At 36.6% G+C, this 20,835-nt stretch overlaps 4 protein-coding genes across 10 annotated transcripts; 2 read left to right on the top strand and 2 right to left on the bottom strand.

Annotated features, from left to right (window-relative positions):
• Positions 1 to 344: 344 nt before the first annotated feature.
• On the top strand, positions 345 to 8,819 carry LOC113208109 (forkhead box protein J3-like). Of its 4 annotated transcripts, none has more exons than XM_052270778.1 (6): positions 345 to 889; positions 1,617 to 1,722; positions 1,849 to 1,972; positions 2,107 to 2,280; positions 5,359 to 5,530; positions 5,616 to 8,819. In XM_052270778.1, the coding sequence occupies exons 2-6, from the start codon at positions 1,652 to 1,654 to the stop codon at positions 6,434 to 6,436; spliced, it is 1,362 nt and encodes a 453-aa protein (XP_052126738.1). In that variant the 5' UTR covers positions 345 to 889; positions 1,617 to 1,651; the 3' UTR covers positions 6,437 to 8,819. The 4 variants fall into 4 exon arrangements, with proteins under 4 accessions (XP_052126738.1, XP_052126739.1, XP_026280760.1 ...); XM_052270779.1 differs by lacking the exon at positions 5,359 to 5,530 and adding an exon at positions 2,471 to 2,642; XM_026424975.2 differs by lacking the exons at positions 5,359 to 5,530; positions 5,616 to 8,819 and adding exons at positions 2,471 to 2,642; positions 2,728 to 5,246 and having other exon boundaries at positions 345 to 798.
• Positions 8,820 to 8,824: 5 nt separating this feature from the next.
• Positions 8,825 to 15,970, bottom strand: LOC113208103 (late secretory pathway protein AVL9 homolog). 2 transcript variants are annotated; one of them, XM_052270777.1, is made up of 10 exons: positions 15,812 to 15,970; positions 15,306 to 15,509; positions 14,990 to 15,224; positions 14,664 to 14,853; positions 14,114 to 14,576; positions 13,909 to 14,043; positions 13,615 to 13,834; positions 13,343 to 13,514; positions 13,201 to 13,268; positions 8,825 to 10,528 (listed from the first exon to the last, which is right to left on the bottom strand). In XM_052270777.1, the coding sequence occupies exons 1-10, from the start codon at positions 15,956 to 15,958 to the stop codon at positions 10,350 to 10,352; spliced, it is 2,013 nt and encodes a 670-aa protein (XP_052126737.1). In that variant the 5' UTR covers positions 15,959 to 15,970; the 3' UTR covers positions 8,825 to 10,349. The 2 variants fall into 2 exon arrangements, with proteins under 2 accessions (XP_052126737.1, XP_026280751.1); XM_026424966.2 differs by lacking the exon at positions 8,825 to 10,528 and adding an exon at positions 11,382 to 13,085.
• LOC113208106 (zinc finger protein 235) lies at positions 15,964 to 18,473 on the top strand. 3 transcript variants are annotated; one of them, XM_026424969.2, is made up of 6 exons: positions 15,964 to 16,115; positions 16,222 to 16,328; positions 16,466 to 16,714; positions 17,007 to 17,267; positions 17,360 to 17,699; positions 17,827 to 17,898. In XM_026424969.2, the coding sequence occupies exons 2-6, from the start codon at positions 16,266 to 16,268 to the stop codon at positions 17,832 to 17,834; spliced, it is 921 nt and encodes a 306-aa protein (XP_026280754.1). In that variant the 5' UTR covers positions 15,964 to 16,115; positions 16,222 to 16,265; the 3' UTR covers positions 17,835 to 17,898. The 3 variants fall into 3 exon arrangements, with proteins under 3 accessions (XP_026280754.1, XP_026280753.1, XP_052126741.1); XM_026424968.2 differs by having other exon boundaries at positions 15,965 to 16,115; positions 17,360 to 17,719; positions 17,827 to 18,473; XM_052270781.1 differs by having other exon boundaries at positions 15,993 to 16,125; positions 17,360 to 17,719; positions 17,827 to 18,473.
• Positions 17,729 to 19,689, bottom strand: LOC113208108 (uncharacterized; the record flags this gene model as incomplete). The annotated part of the gene is given in 7 exon segments (XM_052270782.1): positions 17,729 to 18,121; positions 18,239 to 18,318; positions 18,532 to 18,567; positions 18,657 to 18,780; positions 18,861 to 18,955; positions 19,125 to 19,212; positions 19,582 to 19,689. Coding segments are annotated over 7 exon segments (617 nt in total), but the record flags the coding sequence as incomplete, so codon positions are not given.
• Positions 19,690 to 20,835: the final 1,146 nt, after the last annotated feature.

Raw genomic sequence — 20,835 nt, 5'->3', positions numbered from 1 at the left:
GCCCGTTCCAGCCGATACGCTGATTGTTATTTTGAGGAAATAAAAAATTATCGCGCCTCTGCACAGAGACGAAAGAGCGTGGAGGATATCAGATTCGGAGAGAAGAATGTAATGTTACGATCCATCTGGTCGGAATGACGCATGGTGATAGTATCTCGGTGGCTTACAAAGCACACCCCCGAATCTGAACTGCTTATCATCCAACCAGATTCGATTACCGAATAATTTCCACTTAGCCGCAAATGAGCTCTTACAAAATTTCAATTCGTAACTCCTGCTTTGTATATACACAGGGACAATAATATTAAATGAGAAGTCGTTGTTAGATACAAACAGGGAATTACTTGCGACATAAAATCGCAGAATCGTCACACTTAACCAGCGTAGGCCATTTTAAGCTTTCACATGAGTTGTTGATAGCGTTAAGAGCGAGTTTTGGATGCACTTTAATTCAAGACAGCTTCTAAAACTGCGGTCAAGAGAATGAGATGTGTAGGGTTGACGACCCGTCGGTAATGCCCCTCCACGTTTGAGGTTATCTTTGTACAGGTTCTTTTGTAACGCACTGTCCAGTTATCTGTACATATTGAGATAAAACTATCTCATTGTTCCAATGTCTTTCTCTTTAAACAAACAAATAATTCTATGAATCAAATGGTTAGAAAGAAACCCTTCGAGATAGGTAGGTCAGTTTCGGACCCTACCTGTGGAGAGGGGAAAAGGGTAAGAAGAATACGTCAAGAAGAAGAAGAAAAACGAAGTTCTGTTCTGTTCTCTCATCATCTGTCAAAGGAAAAGGTGAGCTGAGTGTGTAAAAAGAGCCAATCAAAGAGACAGACTAGAAAAAGTCAAATGTTTTACGAGAGAGGGCTCCTTTATTTTGTAGCAGGTGAGGATTCTCCCTTCAAATATTTAAACAAAACGCCGTAACAAATTTGTATGGATGATTTGGAGTAGCTGGCATAGTCGAGCTGTTGACCATCGCACTATGTTGTTTAGCGTCTTTCTGCTTGCTTATAAACAAATTGGGTGACCAAAGCTTGTTATTTTGAGAGCAGCTAATGTGTGGGTGTGTTTATACTTTACTTACGAAGCCGAGGTCATGTTTCTGTGTTGGTTAGTCGAACCTAACCCTCATGTTTTGGTTCACACTCTCAGAAATCGGGCTATTTGTGTGTGATTATTAGCGATGCAAAGTATTGCACCAATTTTGCAAATGCCTTATCTTTTGACTTATTTATTTTGTTTTATGGCCGTTGAGTGTAATCTGGAATTGTGTTCATGTGATGTACTTTTAACCTTTACTGCACGTACCTGGGTTTGGATGTGGGTCAATGACAATAATCTTCTCTGTTTATCTGTTATTCTGCTATAACTTCTATCAAAAGTTTAATTTTCACCATTTTGATGACAAAAGACATTATTTTGTTGAACCCGACTGCTTTAGCAATGTTTGTTTAATCCTATTCTATTAGAATATCACAATATTCAGCATAATATCAGTTGTGTTTTTGGATGTGCTAGTCTCTTGATAATAAATTTTCATCTTTATTGAAATCTAGTTGAAACAGAATTGTTTTATTTTTTAATTGTTAAATTTTTTAATTTTCTTGTAGATTACCTGTTTTGATGGCGCTGTTACAAGGAACTCATGGCTGAGGTGGACCAGAGGATCATGAGCCGTGGCACCAGTCCTTCCAAAGATGGAAAGCCTCCCTACAGGTAATTTTACCAGACCCCTGCAGTGAACTGTGAACTTGTCATTTCTCATTACTATCAGTTCATGAATTTATCAACCAAACATTTTTCCTGTTTTTACTATCTAATATCTTGTCCTATTACTTTCAGTTATGCGGCTCTCATACGCCTTGCCATTAGCAATGCTCCTTCTGGCAAGATGACTTTAAACGAAATTTACCAATATATCATTCATGCTTTTCCATATTATAGAGCAATTGGAACTGGCTGGAAGGTACGTGGGTCTCACAAAATTGTACAATTAGTTCAATTTCTATTCTGTATATGGTTGCAACGTTTTACTAAAGGAGGAAGCAAAAGTACCTCAACAGATATTTTCTTTACATTTCTTTCTCTTCCTCAATACAGAACTCCATTAGACACAATTTGTCTTTAAATAAATGCTTCACTAAAATATCCCGCACTAAGGATGACCCTGGTAAAGGGAGCTATTGGATCATAGATTTCAATTATAATAATGCTGAAGGTGGAACAAGGAAGAAACGCCCATCTTTGTCATCATCTGCCTCATCAGCTGGACGGGTAAATATTCCATTCCCCTTTTCTACCCGCCACTCCCCTCCCTTTTTTTCCCTCTATTTTAATGTTCTAATAATTAAATAATTAGTTATTGGTCATTATTTTTGGGAGTGAATTGCCACCCCCCAACCTCAATCTACATAGTTCTTTTGTTGTCTTTTTTGTCTCATACAATTTTTTGATTTTTATTTAGCATCCTCCAGCACCATACAGCCCAGAGTGCAGCAGCAATAGTAGTGATTTTATACGCCAGCCAAATCAGCCTAATGTGAGTTCAGCTGGTGGAGAAAATGCCCAGGAAGCGATCACAGATAGCAAAACTAAAGATAACACTTCATCAGTAGCCGATAATGAGCCATCTGAAGGTAGGCATCAACAAATGCTCTGCTCCCCTTGTTATAATGCCTCTTTATTATTGCCAATCTGATGAATTTATATTTTTTTTACAAGGTTGCAACAACCATCCAGAAGAGGAGCAGTGTGTGGATGATTTAGACCTGTGTGATGAGAAGGAGCTCTCCGCTGTTCTTACTGGATTACTTTCTCAGTATGGAATGTTACCTTCTGATGAAATACCTCCGGACGGAGAATGCTTGAGTAGTCCTTTCTCCGACTCTACTCAATCTCAGAGTTCACGTGGTACTTTGTCTTCAGAACAACAGAACGAGTACATGGATTATAAATCAGACCTCCAAACAGTTCTTCCAGGTCCTCAGAGCTCATTGATAAATTCTCCATTGTCAGTTGAAGATGAAAGCAAACATCAGCCAGTTTGTGAATCAAAACATGTGATACAAGTGCCTCATCAAAGTGACCTCAACCAGAGTAGTCAGGGCTGTTTTAGTGTACCTTGTGCTTCTCAAAATTACTCCCATCAAAACCAGTTTTATGGAGTAGACTCCCTGAGCTCGCAACCAAGCCAACCCGATCCTCAAATAAATGTTCAATCACTTAATGGCTCTGGATGGATGCAAGATTCTAATTATTACAGCAGTCACCCTAGTTATTTTAGTGCAGATATCAGAGCAGCTCAATTTAAGTCGTACTCATCATCACAGGACAGCAGAACTTCCCAGTTTAAATCTTATTCATCGCAGTATTACCCACAGATGCAACAGCCTATTAATAACAACTGTTATCAATATGCTACCCATGGTTACCGTGCATTTGTTGCTTCTCATAATTCAACAAATCCAGTGGGTAATTATTCACATCAGAACTCATGGCTTAGACAAGGTGATTCTGATTTTAACTGGGAAAATACACTATAATATTATTGATTGATAATTTAACTCGTCAATATTAATTATAATGTGTTTATTTGGTTGTGTTCAATGAGAAAGACTGAAAAAAGTATGGTTTCTATACCTTATTTGCCATTGTCAGAACTACGACATTGATTGTTATTTGAAGTATTGTAGTGTTAAACTTTTGTTAATTTGAGCCAAGTTCTTACTGTTTTTCATGTATTGTCATTTTGATTGTGTTTAAGAGTTGTCCTCTTCAGGCGTTCCTTAGATGTTCAAGTGTTTATCTTTTAACTACTTACTGTTACTAATATAATTCTGTTATCTAAAGGTAAATTGTGATGTCTAAGCTTTGTTGTTTGTCTGGCACAAGAGATTTAGAGATGCCCTAATAGAAAGTATTATCATACTGTTTATAAGAACCTGAGAAGGTTATCTAAGATGTGTTTATAATTTTGTCAGTTTGCTGTATACCCAATCTGTTGCATTGGTTCCATTTGATGAACTCCGGCTTAAGTAAAAATCTGTAAATGTTTTTCAGTTTTTTCGTATTTTTCCTGGCTTAGTACTTGAGTTTATTTTAAGTCCATGGTAACCATGATCTTAAATAGTTCTGAAACTTTTTCAAAATTTAAGGAAGCATCTATCTTCCCTACAAATTTTGTTCTTTTTCCCGCCTTATAACAAAAATAATATGTGTATGTATGTTTGTAAGTAACCTGACCAGTTGAATTTAGTTTGTGTTTTAGTTGGAAAAGAGCCTTAAGTTTATGATTTAATGTGTGATAATTTTTTAGATTTGGTGTTAATGTTACGTTTAGCTCAACCACTATAGTAAGTTATTTATACTGCATTCATTGAAACCAACTTTTAAATTGCAAGGCAAAAGCCAGTGCAGCTTTTCCTGTAGCTTGCACCCAGTTATATTTCTTCGCACGGAGTCCTTTTTATTTCATTTTCCAGTTTGTTTGTTTTTACATTTTATCCAATTTTATCCAATGCCAAACTACAAACTGAACAGCTTTTTGCAACAATGTCAAGGCTAAATATTGTTTGTGTTTCTGTACTTATGTACACTTGTATAAAGTGTATCTCATACACTGGTTTATCTTCACTGCATAGTGCGAGATCTTAGACAAATGACCAACTACAGTATTATTAGTAAAAAGGTGGTTGTATTGTCCATTTGAACACAACCCTCTCAGTCCTAATTTTATCCAACAAAGTTACTCTGACCAGCTTTATAAGAGTCTAGATTTATGATAATGTTTAATTTTATGTGTAACATTTTAAGTATTGTAGGATTTTCTGTGTATATATAATTGTTTTGTTTGTTGAATTTAATTCAGAGTACCTTACATGATTTGTAATGCTCAGTTTTTATCATCTAATGTTCTTGTTTTTGTGTGAAAAAAGTAGATAAATCTCCTAAATCTTGCCAGCTATGGTAAATTTTACTATGCTCTCTTTGTTGTTTTTTCTGCTTTTGTTATTATTTATAAGCAGGCTATTGCAATATTTCAAGGAGTATGTCAATTGTTATTTAAAAAATGTTGTTTTAAATGTTATTGCTGTAGTTTGTAGTTTGTTCCTACTATTTATGGAATTGAATCTCAAGGTTTGGTCTGGAAACTTATTAAGAATGGATGTATCAGGGGTAGACAAATTTTTTGAAGCAAATGTCAATGAGAGGAGACAAAACAAAAATTTTCTTTTTCTGGTGTGAAACTGAAAACTGCAAATCTTAATGAGTGAATTGCCACCCCCCAACCTCAATCTACATAGTTCTTTTGTTGTCTTTTTTGTCTCATACAATTTTTTGATTTTTATTTAGCATCCTCCAGCACCATACAGCCCAGAGTGCAGCAGCAATAGTAGTGATTTTATACGCCAGCCAAATCAGCCTAATGTGAGTTCAGCTGGTGGAGAAAATGCCCAGGAAGCGATCACAGATAGCAAAACTAAAGATAACACTTCATCAGTAGCCGATAATGAGCCATCTGAAGGTAGGCATCAACAAATGCTCTGCTCCCCTTGTTATAATGCCTCTTTATTATTGCCAATCTGATGAATTTATATTTTTTTTACAAGGTTGCAACAACCATCCAGAAGAGGAGCAGTGTGTGGATGATTTAGACCTGTGTGATGAGAAGGAGCTCTCCGCTGTTCTTACTGGATTACTTTCTCAGTATGGAATGTTACCTTCTGATGAAATACCTCCGGACGGAGAATGCTTGAGTAGTCCTTTCTCCGACTCTACTCAATCTCAGAGTTCACGTGGTACTTTGTCTTCAGAACAACAGAACGAGTACATGGATTATAAATCAGACCTCCAAACAGTTCTTCCAGGTCCTCAGAGCTCATTGATAAATTCTCCATTGTCAGTTGAAGATGAAAGCAAACATCAGCCAGTTTGTGAATCAAAACATGTGATACAAGTGCCTCATCAAAGTGACCTCAACCAGAGTAGTCAGGGCTGTTTTAGTGTACCTTGTGCTTCTCAAAATTACTCCCATCAAAACCAGTTTTATGGAGTAGACTCCCTGAGCTCGCAACCAAGCCAACCCGATCCTCAAATAAATGTTCAATCACTTAATGGCTCTGGATGGATGCAAGATTCTAATTATTACAGCAGTCACCCTAGTTATTTTAGTGCAGATATCAGAGCAGCTCAATTTAAGTCGTACTCATCATCACAGGACAGCAGAACTTCCCAGTTTAAATCTTATTCATCGCAGTATTACCCACAGATGCAACAGCCTATTAATAACAACTGTTATCAATATGCTACCCATGGTTACCGTGCATTTGTTGCTTCTCATAATTCAACAAATCCAGTGGGTAATTATTCACATCAGAACTCATGGCTTAGACAAGGTGATTCTGATTTTAACTGGGAAAATACACTATAATATTATTGATTGATAATTTAACTCGTCAATATTAATTATAATGTGTTTATTTGGTTGTGTTCAATGAGAAAGACTGAAAAAAGTATGGTTTCTATACCTTATTTGCCATTGTCAGAACTACGACATTGATTGTTATTTGAAGTATTGTAGTGTTAAACTTTTGTTAATTTGAGCCAAGTTCTTACTGTTTTTCATGTATTGTCATTTTGATTGTGTTTAAGAGTTGTCCTCTTCAGGCGTTCCTTAGATGTTCAAGTGTTTATCTTTTAACTACTTACTGTTACTAATATAATTCTGTTATCTAAAGGTAAATTGTGATGTCTAAGCTTTGTTGTTTGTCTGGCACAAGAGATTTAGAGATGCCCTAATAGAAAGTATTATCATACTGTTTATAAGAACCTGAGAAGGTTATCTAAGATGTGTTTATAATTTTGTCAGTTTGCTGTATACCCAATCTGTTGCATTGGTTCCATTTGATGAACTCCGGCTTAAGTAAAAATCTGTAAATGTTTTTCAGTTTTTTCGTATTTTTCCTGGCTTAGTACTTGAGTTTATTTTAAGTCCATGGTAACCATGATCTTAAATAGTTCTGAAACTTTTTCAAAATTTAAGGAAGCATCTATCTTCCCTACAAATTTTGTTCTTTTTCCCGCCTTATAACAAAAATAATATGTGTATGTATGTTTGTAAGTAACCTGACCAGTTGAATTTAGTTTGTGTTTTAGTTGGAAAAGAGCCTTAAGTTTATGATTTAATGTGTGATAATTTTTTAGATTTGGTGTTAATGTTACGTTTAGCTCAACCACTATAGTAAGTTATTTATACTGCATTCATTGAAACCAACTTTTAAATTGCAAGGCAAAAGCCAGTGCAGCTTTTCCTGTAGCTTGCACCCAGTTATATTTCTTCGCACGGAGTCCTTTTTATTTCATTTTCCAGTTTGTTTGTTTTTACATTTTATCCAATTTTATCCAATGCCAAACTACAAACTGAACAGCTTTTTGCAACAATGTCAAGGCTAAATATTGTTTGTGTTTCTGTACTTATGTACACTTGTATAAAGTGTATCTCATACACTGGTTTATCTTCACTGCATAGTGCGAGATCTTAGACAAATGACCAACTACAGTATTATTAGTAAAAAGGTGGTTGTATTGTCCATTTGAACACAACCCTCTCAGTCCTAATTTTATCCAACAAAGTTACTCTGACCAGCTTTATAAGAGTCTAGATTTATGATAATGTTTAATTTTATGTGTAACATTTTAAGTATTGTAGGATTTTCTGTGTATATATAATTGTTTTGTTTGTTGAATTTAATTCAGAGTACCTTACATGATTTGTAATGCTCAGTTTTTATCATCTAATGTTCTTGTTTTTGTGTGAAAAAAGTAGATAAATCTCCTAAATCTTGCCAGCTATGGTAAATTTTACTATGCTCTCTTTGTTGTTTTTTCTGCTTTTGTTATTATTTATAAGCAGGCTATTGCAATATTTCAAGGAGTATGTCAATTGTTATTTAAAAAATGTTGTTTTAAATGTTATTGCTGTAGTTTGTAGTTTGTTCCTACTATTTATGGAATTGAATCTCAAGGTTTGGTCTGGAAACTTATTAAGAATGGATGTATCAGGGGTAGACAAATTTTTTGAAGCAAATGTCAATGAGAGGAGACAAAACAAAAATTTTCTTTTTCTGGTGTGAAACTGAAAACTGCAAATCTTAATGTTATAGTTCAGTTCACACCCCCCCCCCCCCCCCATTTAAGAATAATTCTTCAAAATGTTGAAATATTGTTCTCAAGTTTCTGCCTGAAGTGTATTTTTGAAATGTTGGTGCATGTGCACAGTATCTCAAACTGGTAATCATGGCCCTACAAGCACATTTTTTAAAGAGTTAATGGTTATGATTTTTTATTATTTTAGACACTTTGTGGTCAATGAAATTTTTTTAGCCTGTACTACCATTACAATTTCTCCTTGAACAGTTGTCCAGCCTCAAACTAAGGAGGGCTTCAAGCAGTTACCTCTTTTGTGCGTCCATGTTTCTAGGTCAGATGTATTGAAGTTCAAAAGTAGTTGTATCTATGCACAGCATATGCTGATCTCATGTGTTCAGTTGGATTGCAGCTACAATAGCAGAATGTACCTGAAAATTTGTTGTCTTCCGTGAGCACTACCGTCAATTGTTCTGTGTAATTTTATAACCATGTTAAAACCAAGCAATCATACTGAAGTTGCTATCGTAGCTGCTTGTATCAGTGTCCACCTTTCCCACCTACCTAGTTCCTATTAGCTTTCCTACAGTCATTTGCTCAATATTGGCTTGTCTGTGCCATATTCAAATTTATCTGTCAAATTTGAAATAAAGAAGGAATAATGGCAATGATGTCTTCTCAAACCTTTTAAAGTGTTTACTGTCAAATGGTCTGAACTGTTATACCGTAAGTAACATTTTGTATAAAATTGATTATGACATTATTTACACAATTTGGCTGTCCAAATGTGTTGCACAATTTCAAAAACTGATAAAACTACCAAACGGCATCCAAGACTTGTCACTCCTCGAGGTAATGAGGTTACTTTTTATAATTTTTCAATTTGTGGACCAGCATTGATTGATGACTCAATTAATGGCTTTAAGCCAGTCTTTGATTCCACGGCAAATAAATATGTGGTAAGACAATCACAATTTTAATAGGTATAGCGAGTCAGACGGAAGAGTGGTACTGTAAAACGTGGTGGGGATACGGGCAGTAACATTCTTTCGTCAGTACTACACTATAGCTTGCTTTTGGAACACAGAGGAAAGCCCATAAACCGCACAGTAAGTATCTGCCTTTGAGAACAACAATAGAACAAGTTTAAACATGAACATTCCCTACTACAACGTACGACAAAGGTTGCCTAGTTTCCATGAGCCATGCCTCCCAATGCCTGCCTGCCATAGACACCAACCCCATTCAGAAACAATACTTTTTATCCTTGGAGGAAAATAAGCATTTTCAAAGAATTTGGGAGTCTTAACAAACAATTATGAAGATTGCCATAAGCTCTTAATATCATTTAAATCCATTTACTGTAAAACAGTATTAGGATAGCAAAATAATAACAAAAAGAGAAATAATTTAAAAAACTTTGTATAAGAAAAAAATACATAAAAGTATAACATGATAAAACTGAGCTCTTTACACACATTCCAAGTGACAAAAGCACAAATACACACAACAAATCAAACACAGCCAAATAAAAACATAACAAACGAACCTACTACATCAAATCTTCATTTAAGATTGGTATGTGCACAACAAGAAATAAAATAATTTGTTTAAAACAAAATTGCTTTTTTAAGTTTGGTGATATCCTGATCATTCTTATTTCAGTACAAGCTTGTGATGTAATAGTTGGTACAGGAATAGATATTTACATTTAAACAACATATTGTTTGAAGGACCATTTCCAGATCGTAATATGCGGATAGATTCAATTCCAACTTAAAGCTATCTAGAACTACTCTCTACAAACATTAATAGTGCATATTTCTGTCAGGTAGTTGTGCCACAATTGCTTAACTGCTTAAAATTGGTTGAAAATGACCCATATATGTGTATGTATGTAGTAGTATGTCACAATCACACATTATTAAAATAATGGGATGCATCAGTTTTTCATTTAAGAATGATTTTAAATGCCATTCAAATTCTGAGATTGTCTAGAATTTCTGTACTACAAACATATAACGTACATGTGGTACATACTTTGAGATCAATTAATTAGTTAATTATTTTTAACATAGAAATGATACACTGTCTTTTTATCTATCTTCTGTCTCAACCCAATAATACATTTACACAATAGTACACAAGAGGAATGGATGAAGTAAACAGTAAACCGGTATCTACCTAATCTAGCATGCTTATTCCAAGCAGCTCTGCTGCAAAGTTTGATTTTGAGCTCCTGAGGAAATAGTTTCTACAATGTCAGTTTCAGAAGCTGCAAGTTCTGCATCATCAACAGCTGTGCCTGTTACTTGATTTGTTGTTAGATTACTCCACCAGTTTGAAAGGGCTCCTTTAGCTTGGTTAATGGCTCCTCCTAGTAAGTCGAAATTTGGAAAAGTGAAAATTGTTTTACAATAAAATACAACTTTAAAGTAAAAAGTAATTTTTTAAAAAGAAACATAGAAAAAAAGGGGGGAAGAAAAACTCACCAACAGCTTTTCCAGTTGAAACAAATGTCTGCGTCACTTTTCTACGGTGTGAAACTGAAAACTGCAAATCTTAATGTTATAGTTTAGTTTCCACCCCCCCCCCCCCCCCATTTAAGAATAATTCTTCAAAATGTTGAAATATTGTTCTCAAGTTTCTGCCTGAAGTGTATTTTTGAAATGTTGGTGCATGTGCACAGTATCTCAAACTGGTAATCATGGCCCTACAAGCACATTTTTTAAAGAGTTAATGGTTATGATTTTTTATTATTTTAGACACTTTGTGGTCAATGAAATTTTTTTAGCCTGTACTACCATTACAATTTCTCCTTGAACAGTTGTCCAGCCTCAAACTAAGGAGGGCTTCAAGCAGTTACCTCTTTTGTGCGTCCATGTTTCTAGGTCAGATGTATTGAAGTTCAAAAGTAGTTGTATCTATGCACAGCATATGCTGATCTCATGTGTTCAGTTGGATTGCAGCTACAATAGCAGAATGTACCTGAAAATTTGTTGTCTTCCGTGAGCACTACCGTCAATTGTTCTGTGTAATTTTATAACCATGTTAAAACCAAGCAATCATACTGAAGTTGCTATCGTAGCTGCTTGTATCAGTGTCCACCTTTCCCACCTACCTAGTTCCTATTAGCTTTCCTACAGTCATTTGCTCAATATTGGCTTGTCTGTGCCATATTCAAATTTATCTGTCAAATTTGAAATAAAGAAGGAATAATGGCAATGATGTCTTCTCAAACCTTTTAAAGTGTTTACTGTCAAATGGTCTGAACTGTTATACCGTAAGTAACATTTTGTATAAAATTGATTATGACATTATTTACACAATTTGGCTGTCCAAATGTGTTGCACAATTTCAAAAACTGATAAAACTACCAAACGGCATCCAAGACTTGTCACTCCTCGAGGTAATGAGGTTACTTTTTATAATTTTTCAATTTGTGGACCAGCATTGATTGATGACTCAATTAATGGCTTTAAGCCAGTCTTTGATTCCACGGCAAATAAATATGTGGTAAGACAATCACAATTTTAATAGGTATAGCGAGTCAGACGGAAGAGTGGTACTGTAAAACGTGGTGGGGATACGGGCAGTAACATTCTTTCGTCAGTACTACACTATAGCTTGCTTTTGGAACACAGAGGAAAGCCCATAAACCGCACAGTAAGTATCTGCCTTTGAGAACAACAATAGAACAAGTTTAAACATGAACATTCCCTACTACAACGTACGACAAAGGTTGCCTAGTTTCCATGAGCCATGCCTCCCAATGCCTGCCTGCCATAGACACCAACCCCATTCAGAAACAATACTTTTTATCCTTGGAGGAAAATAAGCATTTTCAAAGAATTTGGGAGTCTTAACAAACAATTATGAAGATTGCCATAAGCTCTTAATATCATTTAAATCCATTTACTGTAAAACAGTATTAGGATAGCAAAATAATAACAAAAAGAGAAATAATTTAAAAAACTTTGTATAAGAAAAAAATACATAAAAGTATAACATGATAAAACTGAGCTCTTTACACACATTCCAAGTGACAAAAGCACAAATACACACAACAAATCAAACACAGCCAAATAAAAACATAACAAACGAACCTACTACATCAAATCTTCATTTAAGATTGGTATGTGCACAACAAGAAATAAAATAATTTGTTTAAAACAAAATTGCTTTTTTAAGTTTGGTGATATCCTGATCATTCTTATTTCAGTACAAGCTTGTGATGTAATAGTTGGTACAGGAATAGATATTTACATTTAAACAACATATTGTTTGAAGGACCATTTCCAGATCGTAATATGCGGATAGATTCAATTCCAACTTAAAGCTATCTAGAACTACTCTCTACAAACATTAATAGTGCATATTTCTGTCAGGTAGTTGTGCCACAATTGCTTAACTGCTTAAAATTGGTTGAAAATGACCCATATATGTGTATGTATGTAGTAGTATGTCACAATCACACATTATTAAAATAATGGGATGCATCAGTTTTTCATTTAAGAATGATTTTAAATGCCATTCAAATTCTGAGATTGTCTAGAATTTCTGTACTACAAACATATAACGTACATGTGGTACATACTTTGAGATCAATTAATTAGTTAATTATTTTTAACATAGAAATGATACACTGTCTTTTTATCTATCTTCTGTCTCAACCCAATAATACATTTACACAATAGTACACAAGAGGAATGGATGAAGTAAACAGTAAACCGGTATCTACCTAATCTAGCATGCTTATTCCAAGCAGCTCTGCTGCAAAGTTTGATTTTGAGCTCCTGAGGAAATAGTTTCTACAATGTCAGTTTCAGAAGCTGCAAGTTCTGCATCATCAACAGCTGTGCCTGTTACTTGATTTGTTGTTAGATTACTCCACCAGTTTGAAAGGGCTCCTTTAGCTTGGTTAATGGCTCCTCCTAGTAAGTCGAAATTTGGAAAAGTGAAAATTGTTTTACAATAAAATACAACTTTAAAGTAAAAAGTAATTTTTTAAAAAGAAACATAGAAAAAAAGGGGGGAAGAAAAACTCACCAACAGCTTTTCCAGTTGAAACAAATGTCTGCGTCACTTTTCTACCACCCTCCGTGTTCTGCATGGTACTGTAAAAGTTCAATCAATCAATCAACAAGGTCATTGAACACATAAAGTCACTGCAGTCATGAGAAAAACTTACTGGCTAATTCTGAGTTTCATGTCTGCGACAGAGAGCTGGCCTGCAAATGGATGGCCTGGGTTGACGTCAAGGATACCATCATGTTCTGAGGATAGCCAGACTTGATAATTTGAAGTAGTCTTCCAAGCAGTAATGAAAGCACTATTAAATTGATCAATTTCTCTACTGTTATCTGAAAGTAAGAGGATATCCATTTTTAGACATGCAGTGCTAAATCATAAGAAAGTCTCATTCAATTATTTTCCTATATGAATACACTAGAATACACTCACCTTGTAAAAGAGATGTTCGAAGGAGGCATAGGAGATAAACTCGAAATTGTGCTCTAATCCATTCATCACCACCCTCCCAACCAACTCCATCGAGAAAAACGTCATGTCTTTCCTCCGCTACATGTCTCACAAGAAAGTCAGCAAACCTAAGGTCTTCAGTGGTCAAATGCAACTGTCGCCTTAAAACTGGATCTTGTGTTTCAAGAGTAGCATTTTCCACCTACACAACACAATGATTAATTTGTTGACATTGGTTTATCATGCATTAGTACAAAATTTTAAAGCAGAACTTGCCTCAACTAAAACATCCATAAGTTGTCGTTTTTGTTTGAAAAGAACATTTGTTGCTCCCACAATGTAACCTCGAACATTTACATCAAACAGTAAATCCATGTATGGAAGTGATAAGTATGGTAAACATAAGTATCCCTAAAAAGAAAATAAGATGTTCAAAATTTAGCAATAAAATGTATTTTCAGCAATATAAAATGAACTGTACCTTAGTGAAGATTTGTAGGGGAGCTCCACATTCATCAGGATTTATTTGAGCAATTGCTGCAAGATTATTTTGCTGCCAGCAAGCAAGATCGTTGCTGGAGCAATCTCTAGGTAAGGGTTCCATACCAACAGGCCCACCAACACCAGTAGGAGAGGTGTTTTGGGAAGGAGTGATGGGAACACTAACACTCATGCCACCATCTGTCTCATCTTTTGCGGAAATATCCAACCATTTGTTACCATCCAAAGCGCCTGAGGAATTACTGCACTCTGCCTGCTCTTCTTCATTGTTAGTAAGTTCAGAGTTTTCAGCTATAATACTTCCTACTCCTGAATCAGTAGAACTTACATCTTGAGACACTGCTACTCTTTCAGGCACTGAATCCAAATTGGTTAAAGATTTTTCAGCAAACTCTTTGTCAGGACTATCAAAATGAGGAATAGGAGACAAAGGGCGAGATGGGCTGGAGAACAACAGTAGAAATTAACAGTTCATGGAAATCCACACAAAAGAGAATATATGCTAGTTCTTAAATTCAAAAGCAACTTACCGTACACAAGCAGATTCTGTCAAGCCTCTCTCTATCATACCAGGGTGCAAAGACAATAAAGATAAAATAGTGGAACATAGAGGCTGTACAGGAGAGCGATAAAATACAACTTTTCGCTCCAATAGCAACAGCTTAAAAAGAATAAGTGCTTTATGACGAAATTGAAGTATGAGATCCCTTGTTGACAAGCCTGGCACAAAGGAAAACAAATATCAGCATCCAGAAATTATAAAATGTGCACTACCCTTAACTTTAAATAGTAGTTGTACATAGATATATATACACAATAATTCAGAGTTAAAGAAAGTAAAAAGAAAAGGTCTCACCAACAAAGAGTTGGGGGGCAGACTGCAAATTATCAATTTGGGATAAACAAGAGTTGAGATGATGGTAAGTGTCTTGAAGAAGAGATACCTTACTGAAATCACCCTCATCAAAGTAAGCATGAGTTATGAGTTCCATCTTCACTTGAATGTGACCAAAAAGTGGGACATCACTCAGAACACAAACAGATTTCTGCACGGTTCCTCTGGTCATATCAGGGGTACGGTGCTTCAATTTCTAAGAACAGGATGACAAACCAACAGTATAATACTCATATCAAAACAAGAAGAAGCCACAAGTTACACAAATATAATATACCTCAACAGGAATTTGCCTGAAGCAGGAAATTCCATACACTGTCTTGCGAGGGTGTGTTAGACTGGGTAAATGAAAATACACAGTATCATCATCATAATTGTGAGATCCATCAGGTAATGCTAAAGTAGGTAAATATTTCCACCCTGTAGGGCATTCTGTCTCGTCTGTGGAACCAGGAACCAAGGGTGGGAACGAATACTCGACCTGAAAGCAAAATGTAGGGTTAGGCCTCTTGTCATGTGCGGATGAGTAATCGACCCAATCATCACATTTGAGTTTGATTCACAGTGATGATGATACCAGTAGAGTGCAAAAATTTCAGATGACTTTGTACAGTCCCCTGAGCATACCAGGTAAATGCTATTCTTAGTGATACCAAAAAAAATCAAGAAACTAAACGAACTGTCAAAACGACAATAACAGCAGGAAAAAGTTGCCAACGTTTCAGAACAACAAAGCACCTCTGCAAAAATTTATGCGGAAACAATTGTTGTTTAAAACATTACCTGACAGCCTTTTTTGTGATGAAACCCGACCACTAAAACATGTAAAATTGGATTTAAAATAGGGAGTTCCTGCGCATCCCCCTCATCCATGTCAGCCATTTTTCTCACCGCCCTCTGTCTGTTGTGGAATTTGAAGTTTGTTTTCATTCAGGAGGCATATCGGCGCCAAAACGAAAGTGCCCAAAAAGCAAAAAGCACATTTCCGAAGTGCACTTCATTTCATTTGCATATGTGACTGTGACGTTTTCCCAATATTTCGTACATTTCAACTAACTGACGTGTCGACGAAGCTATCTGCACCAACGTTAGTAATGGTCATTCCTTTTAACCAGTTGCAGAACTGCCTGACCTGTAGGAACTGCTGTAACAGCGTTTTCATGTTTTTATTTGATTGCCTTACTCCTTTACAGTTATCCACTTGCTGTCTTCAAGTCTGTATGCCCTATTCAACATCATGGGATCCTTCGTACCTTTTATAGGCCATCTGAAAGAGATTTGCAGATTGTTCTCAGAAAATGTAAGTGTTAGTGTAGCTGCACGCATTTGTGACACACCTTTGTCACATTTCAATTCTGATACTCCACATTCTACCCACCAATCCCTTTATTTGACCATGAGATCTATTGCCTTAATTATTCAAATTTTATGTTGCAGAAAAGTATTCTGAATGTGCCTGAAAGTGATGGCACATTGAACAATCGTTTAGGAACAGTCAGCAAATGTTCAGTTTTGAAAGACAGTGAACAAATTCAAAGCAAGAACACTACAGAACAATTCAGAAATAAAGTGAAACGGAAGGGTTTAAAGGCATGCAAAATTTGCCATGTTTATTTTAAGAAAGATGACTTACTGAAACACCAAACTGAAGTTCACTTGGAAATTGGAGAAAAATGGAAGTGTAAGGTAAGGTTGAATTTAATATTGATCATACTATAGAGACCTTTTATCCAGATGAAATGGCAACGCCACACCCTTTAGTTTGAAGGGACAAACAACTGTGATCAATGTTCATAATTCTGGCCACGGTAGTCAGTCGATTTCTATGGCTTCTCCGTATCGACTTCTGTAGCCAAACTTTCAAATATTGTTGATTTAAAGAATCTGGCGGCCTTTACAAATAACTGCTCTGGATAAAATGTCTATTCAAAACCTCTTTCTTTAACTTGTTCAAGTAATGAGAATTTCTTATCCCCAGCTATGTAATAAACTCAACTTCTCTGAGTGGAAGCTTCTACTGCACATAAACTATTGTCACATGAATCCGGTAATTAAATACCCCATAGTGTGCTGTGGGAAAGAGTTTAAATCTTCTTCAACATACAGAAGTCATCGAAAGACTTTGCTCCATCAGGGTCTAGAACTTTGTAGATTTTGTTCCAAAGTTCTTAAGAAGGATGATTTAGAAATGCACAAGTTTGAAGTTCACCGGTTCATTGGCGAAAAATGGATATGTGAGGTAAGGCAGGATAGTATTCGTCATTAATTAAGAATTCATTATTTGTAATATCAGTAATATCTGAATCAGCTTTCTGCTTCTTCTCCAAACAGCATTGTAATAAACATTTCCATAGCACAACGACATTCAATGAGCACTCAAATAAATTCCATAAGGAAAATACATTTCAATGTAGCATGTGTGCTTCAACCTTGTATAGCAGTGAAAGTTTTGAAAAACATCTTGATGATGCACACAGAAGCAGTAAATCTGAGGATTTTATCTCTAAACCAGGAACAATGAAATGCTGTGGGAAGGTATTGACCCAGGCAGGCTATAATCAGCACATAAAGTCATTGGATCATCAGGGCCTGGCATTTTGCCAACTGTGCCAGAAAAGTTTTGTTAAAGAAGACTTAAAAAAACACAAGGCTGAAGTACACAATATCACAGGTGGGAAAGTGAAATGTGAGGTAGGCAGATTTGGTTGTCAACATTTCTGATTTGCTTTGTATTCATAATTTTATATCAAATTAACTTAAATTTAGAAATTTAACATATCACATTGCTGTTTGCTCAGGTTTGTAATAAATTCTTCACCACGAAGCAAACATTAGCTGTCCATATAAAATCAGTCCACCAAAAACATGTATATTTGTGTAAAATTTGTGGAAAAAAATTATCTTCAAACAGAAGCAGGGAGCGCCATTACAAAAATAAGCATCATTAAGCTTGAAGGTAACTGGATAATTTAAACAATTCCTAAGGCCTTCAATCTTACTTAAAAAATTATATAACATCAAAGGATGTGGTTTCATACAATGCTGGGATGTAATCCACTCCTGTTCCCTGAGCCGCTTGTCTTTCAGTCCGACCTACAACAGAGCATTTTGCATACAATGGCTCTCTAAAGTTATTGTTTTCATGCTGATTCTTTTCTCTTCTGAAACTTAAGCACACATCATATTTTTGTGTTCAAATGCAAGCAGTACCTGAGTTTGTTATTTGAGTTGGTCTTGAGGTATTGGGAGCAATCATCTCTTGTCCTCGATATGTTGGTCCTGAGATCAGTCTGTAACAAAAGAAGTCATTGCCAACATTAATGAATTGTTTCTTTTAAGGTGATGCAATGATTTTATATTTTTGAAAGCATTTGCAAGGTGTGTTCTGAGCCAATGGAAAAACCCTGTGCAGATAAATATATTTATTTTCTAAATGTGAATGAAACTTGGAGACTCTCCTTTGAACTTGTGCCATTTTCTCAGACGACCTTCAAGAGCAGCACCTTGTGTTTGAAAGTTTGTTGCTGGGACAGCAGCACCTAAAAATCAAATATAGACAATTAGACACACAATCAAATCTGATCATTTGTTTTCAACCAGTCCTCCCCACCAAGGTTGTAAAACTCACAGCCGCCCGTAGCAGCAACCGTAGAAGATGCACCCGGATGCGAGGACGAGCCCGATGACCATGACTGCCAGCCCCGTCCACATCATGAGCGTGAACACCAAGCTCGTCTCCGCGTCTAGTTCACCTGCACAGTGGACCGAGTGAACGCGATAACGTTTTCAACTCCCCCCCAAACACGAAGCAGCACGCACGTCACATATCTACCAAAAGTGTGGTACTTCTCATTCATGTCGTTGAGCATGTACTTGAGGTCCTTGTAAGTGAGGCACTGCCGGGAGTACTCATCCCAGTGATAGTACCTGCGGTCATGAAGTAAAATGTAAAATGACATCACTTTGACCCTTTTTCCTAGAAACTAGTAGTGACACTTTGGCCTGTCTCTTCGATATACTACCAATTTCCCTCGTCATTTATTATTTTTATTTTTCTTGTGAAGCGACAGATGATACATTTCAAGTTTGCACTCACTTGACACACGCGCAGCGCCAGTCGACGCACTTGAGGCGGAAGTCTGTGCACTGGTCGTCGACCTCGCATGTCTCGTTAAACGACGCCTCTGCAGCAAATGCAACCAAGAACAGCAGGTGAGGAATCGACGAACTGTGCCTGACTGCCCTCGCTCTTATACTGGTGTCCTCTACTCCGTGTAAATGAGCCCATGTCCCATGTGTTAGGGCTACGGCACACCAGTCTGGCGCGTTTGCTTACCCTGGGCCATAGCGCCCTCGCGCATGGAGCGAGTAGGCAAACTGCTCTGATCGTGGCCCTGACACACGGTATACCAGCTCGTCCGTCTCACAATGGACTTCCCTCTTCCAACTAAGTGTGGACGATATTTTGTTAAAAACAGCCGTAAGGGCAAAGAGTAGAGGGAAGTCCCAGAGGTGGTCCGTCCCCCACTTGATGCGCTGCCTGCTCAAATCACCTGGAAGACACTCCCTGCTGCTCTTGACGAAGCCCTGCGGACAGCGGCAGTAGCCGAGCGAACACTCCTGGTCGCCGGTGCATGGCTCAGTGTCGGAGCAGTCCGACCCTGCAGCACGAAGCGGATGTATTAGAGATTTTAAAACAAAATCGTGCTTGAAAAAAAAATCACGCCCAAAACAAGAAACACTGTTAAAAAAATTTTTGGCGGGGATGGGGGGAGGGGTATGGAGGGGTACTGGGTGTGTCAGCGTAGGTACGCAATTCCGCAACACTGCGGCGTCCGTACATACTTTGAGATCAATTAATTAGTTAATTATTTTTAACATAGAAATGATACACTGTCTTTTTATCTATCTTCTGTCTCAACCCAATAATACATTTACACAATAGTACACAAGAGGAATGGATGAAGTAAACAGTAAACCGGTATCTACCTAATCTAGCATGCTTATTCCAAGCAGCTCTGCTGCAAAGTTTGATTTTGAGCTCCTGAGGAAATAGTTTCTACAATGTCAGTTTCAGAAGCTGCAAGTTCTGCATCATCAACAGCTGTGCCTGTTACTTGATTTGTTGTTAGATTACTCCACCAGTTTGAAAGGGCTCCTTTAGCTTGGTTAATGGCTCCTCCTAGTAAGTCGAAATTTGGAAAAGTGAAAATTGTTTTACAATAAAATACAACTTTAAAGTAAAAAGTAATTTTTTAAAAAGAAACATAGAAAAAAAGGGGGGAAGAAAAACTCACCAACAGCTTTTCCAGTTGAAACAAATGTCTGCGTCACTTTTCTACCACCCTCCGTGTTCTGCATGGTACTGTAAAAGTTCAATCAATCAATCAACAAGGTCATTGAACACATAAAGTCACTGCAGTCATGAGAAAAACTTACTGGCTAATTCTGAGTTTCATGTCTGCGACAGAGAGCTGGCCTGCAAATGGATGGCCTGGGTTGACGTCAAGGATACCATCATGTTCTGAGGATAGCCAGACTTGATAATTTGAAGTAGTCTTCCAAGCAGTAATGAAAGCACTATTAAATTGATCAATTTCTCTACTGTTATCTGAAAGTAAGAGGATATCCATTTTTAGACATGCAGTGCTAAATCATAAGAAAGTCTCATTCAATTATTTTCCTATATGAATACACTAGAATACACTCACCTTGTAAAAGAGATGTTCGAAGGAGGCATAGGAGATAAACTCGAAATTGTGCTCTAATCCATTCATCACCACCCTCCCAACCAACTCCATCGAGAA

The sequence above is a fragment of the Frankliniella occidentalis genome, unplaced genomic scaffold (genome assembly GCF_000697945.3).
Source record: "Frankliniella occidentalis isolate FOCC.00 unplaced genomic scaffold, Focc_3.1 Scaffold138, whole genome shotgun sequence".
In the NCBI taxonomy this organism is placed as follows: domain Eukaryota; kingdom Metazoa; phylum Arthropoda; class Insecta; order Thysanoptera; family Thripidae; genus Frankliniella; species Frankliniella occidentalis.
This window is presented reverse-complemented; position numbering and strand designations above follow the sequence as displayed.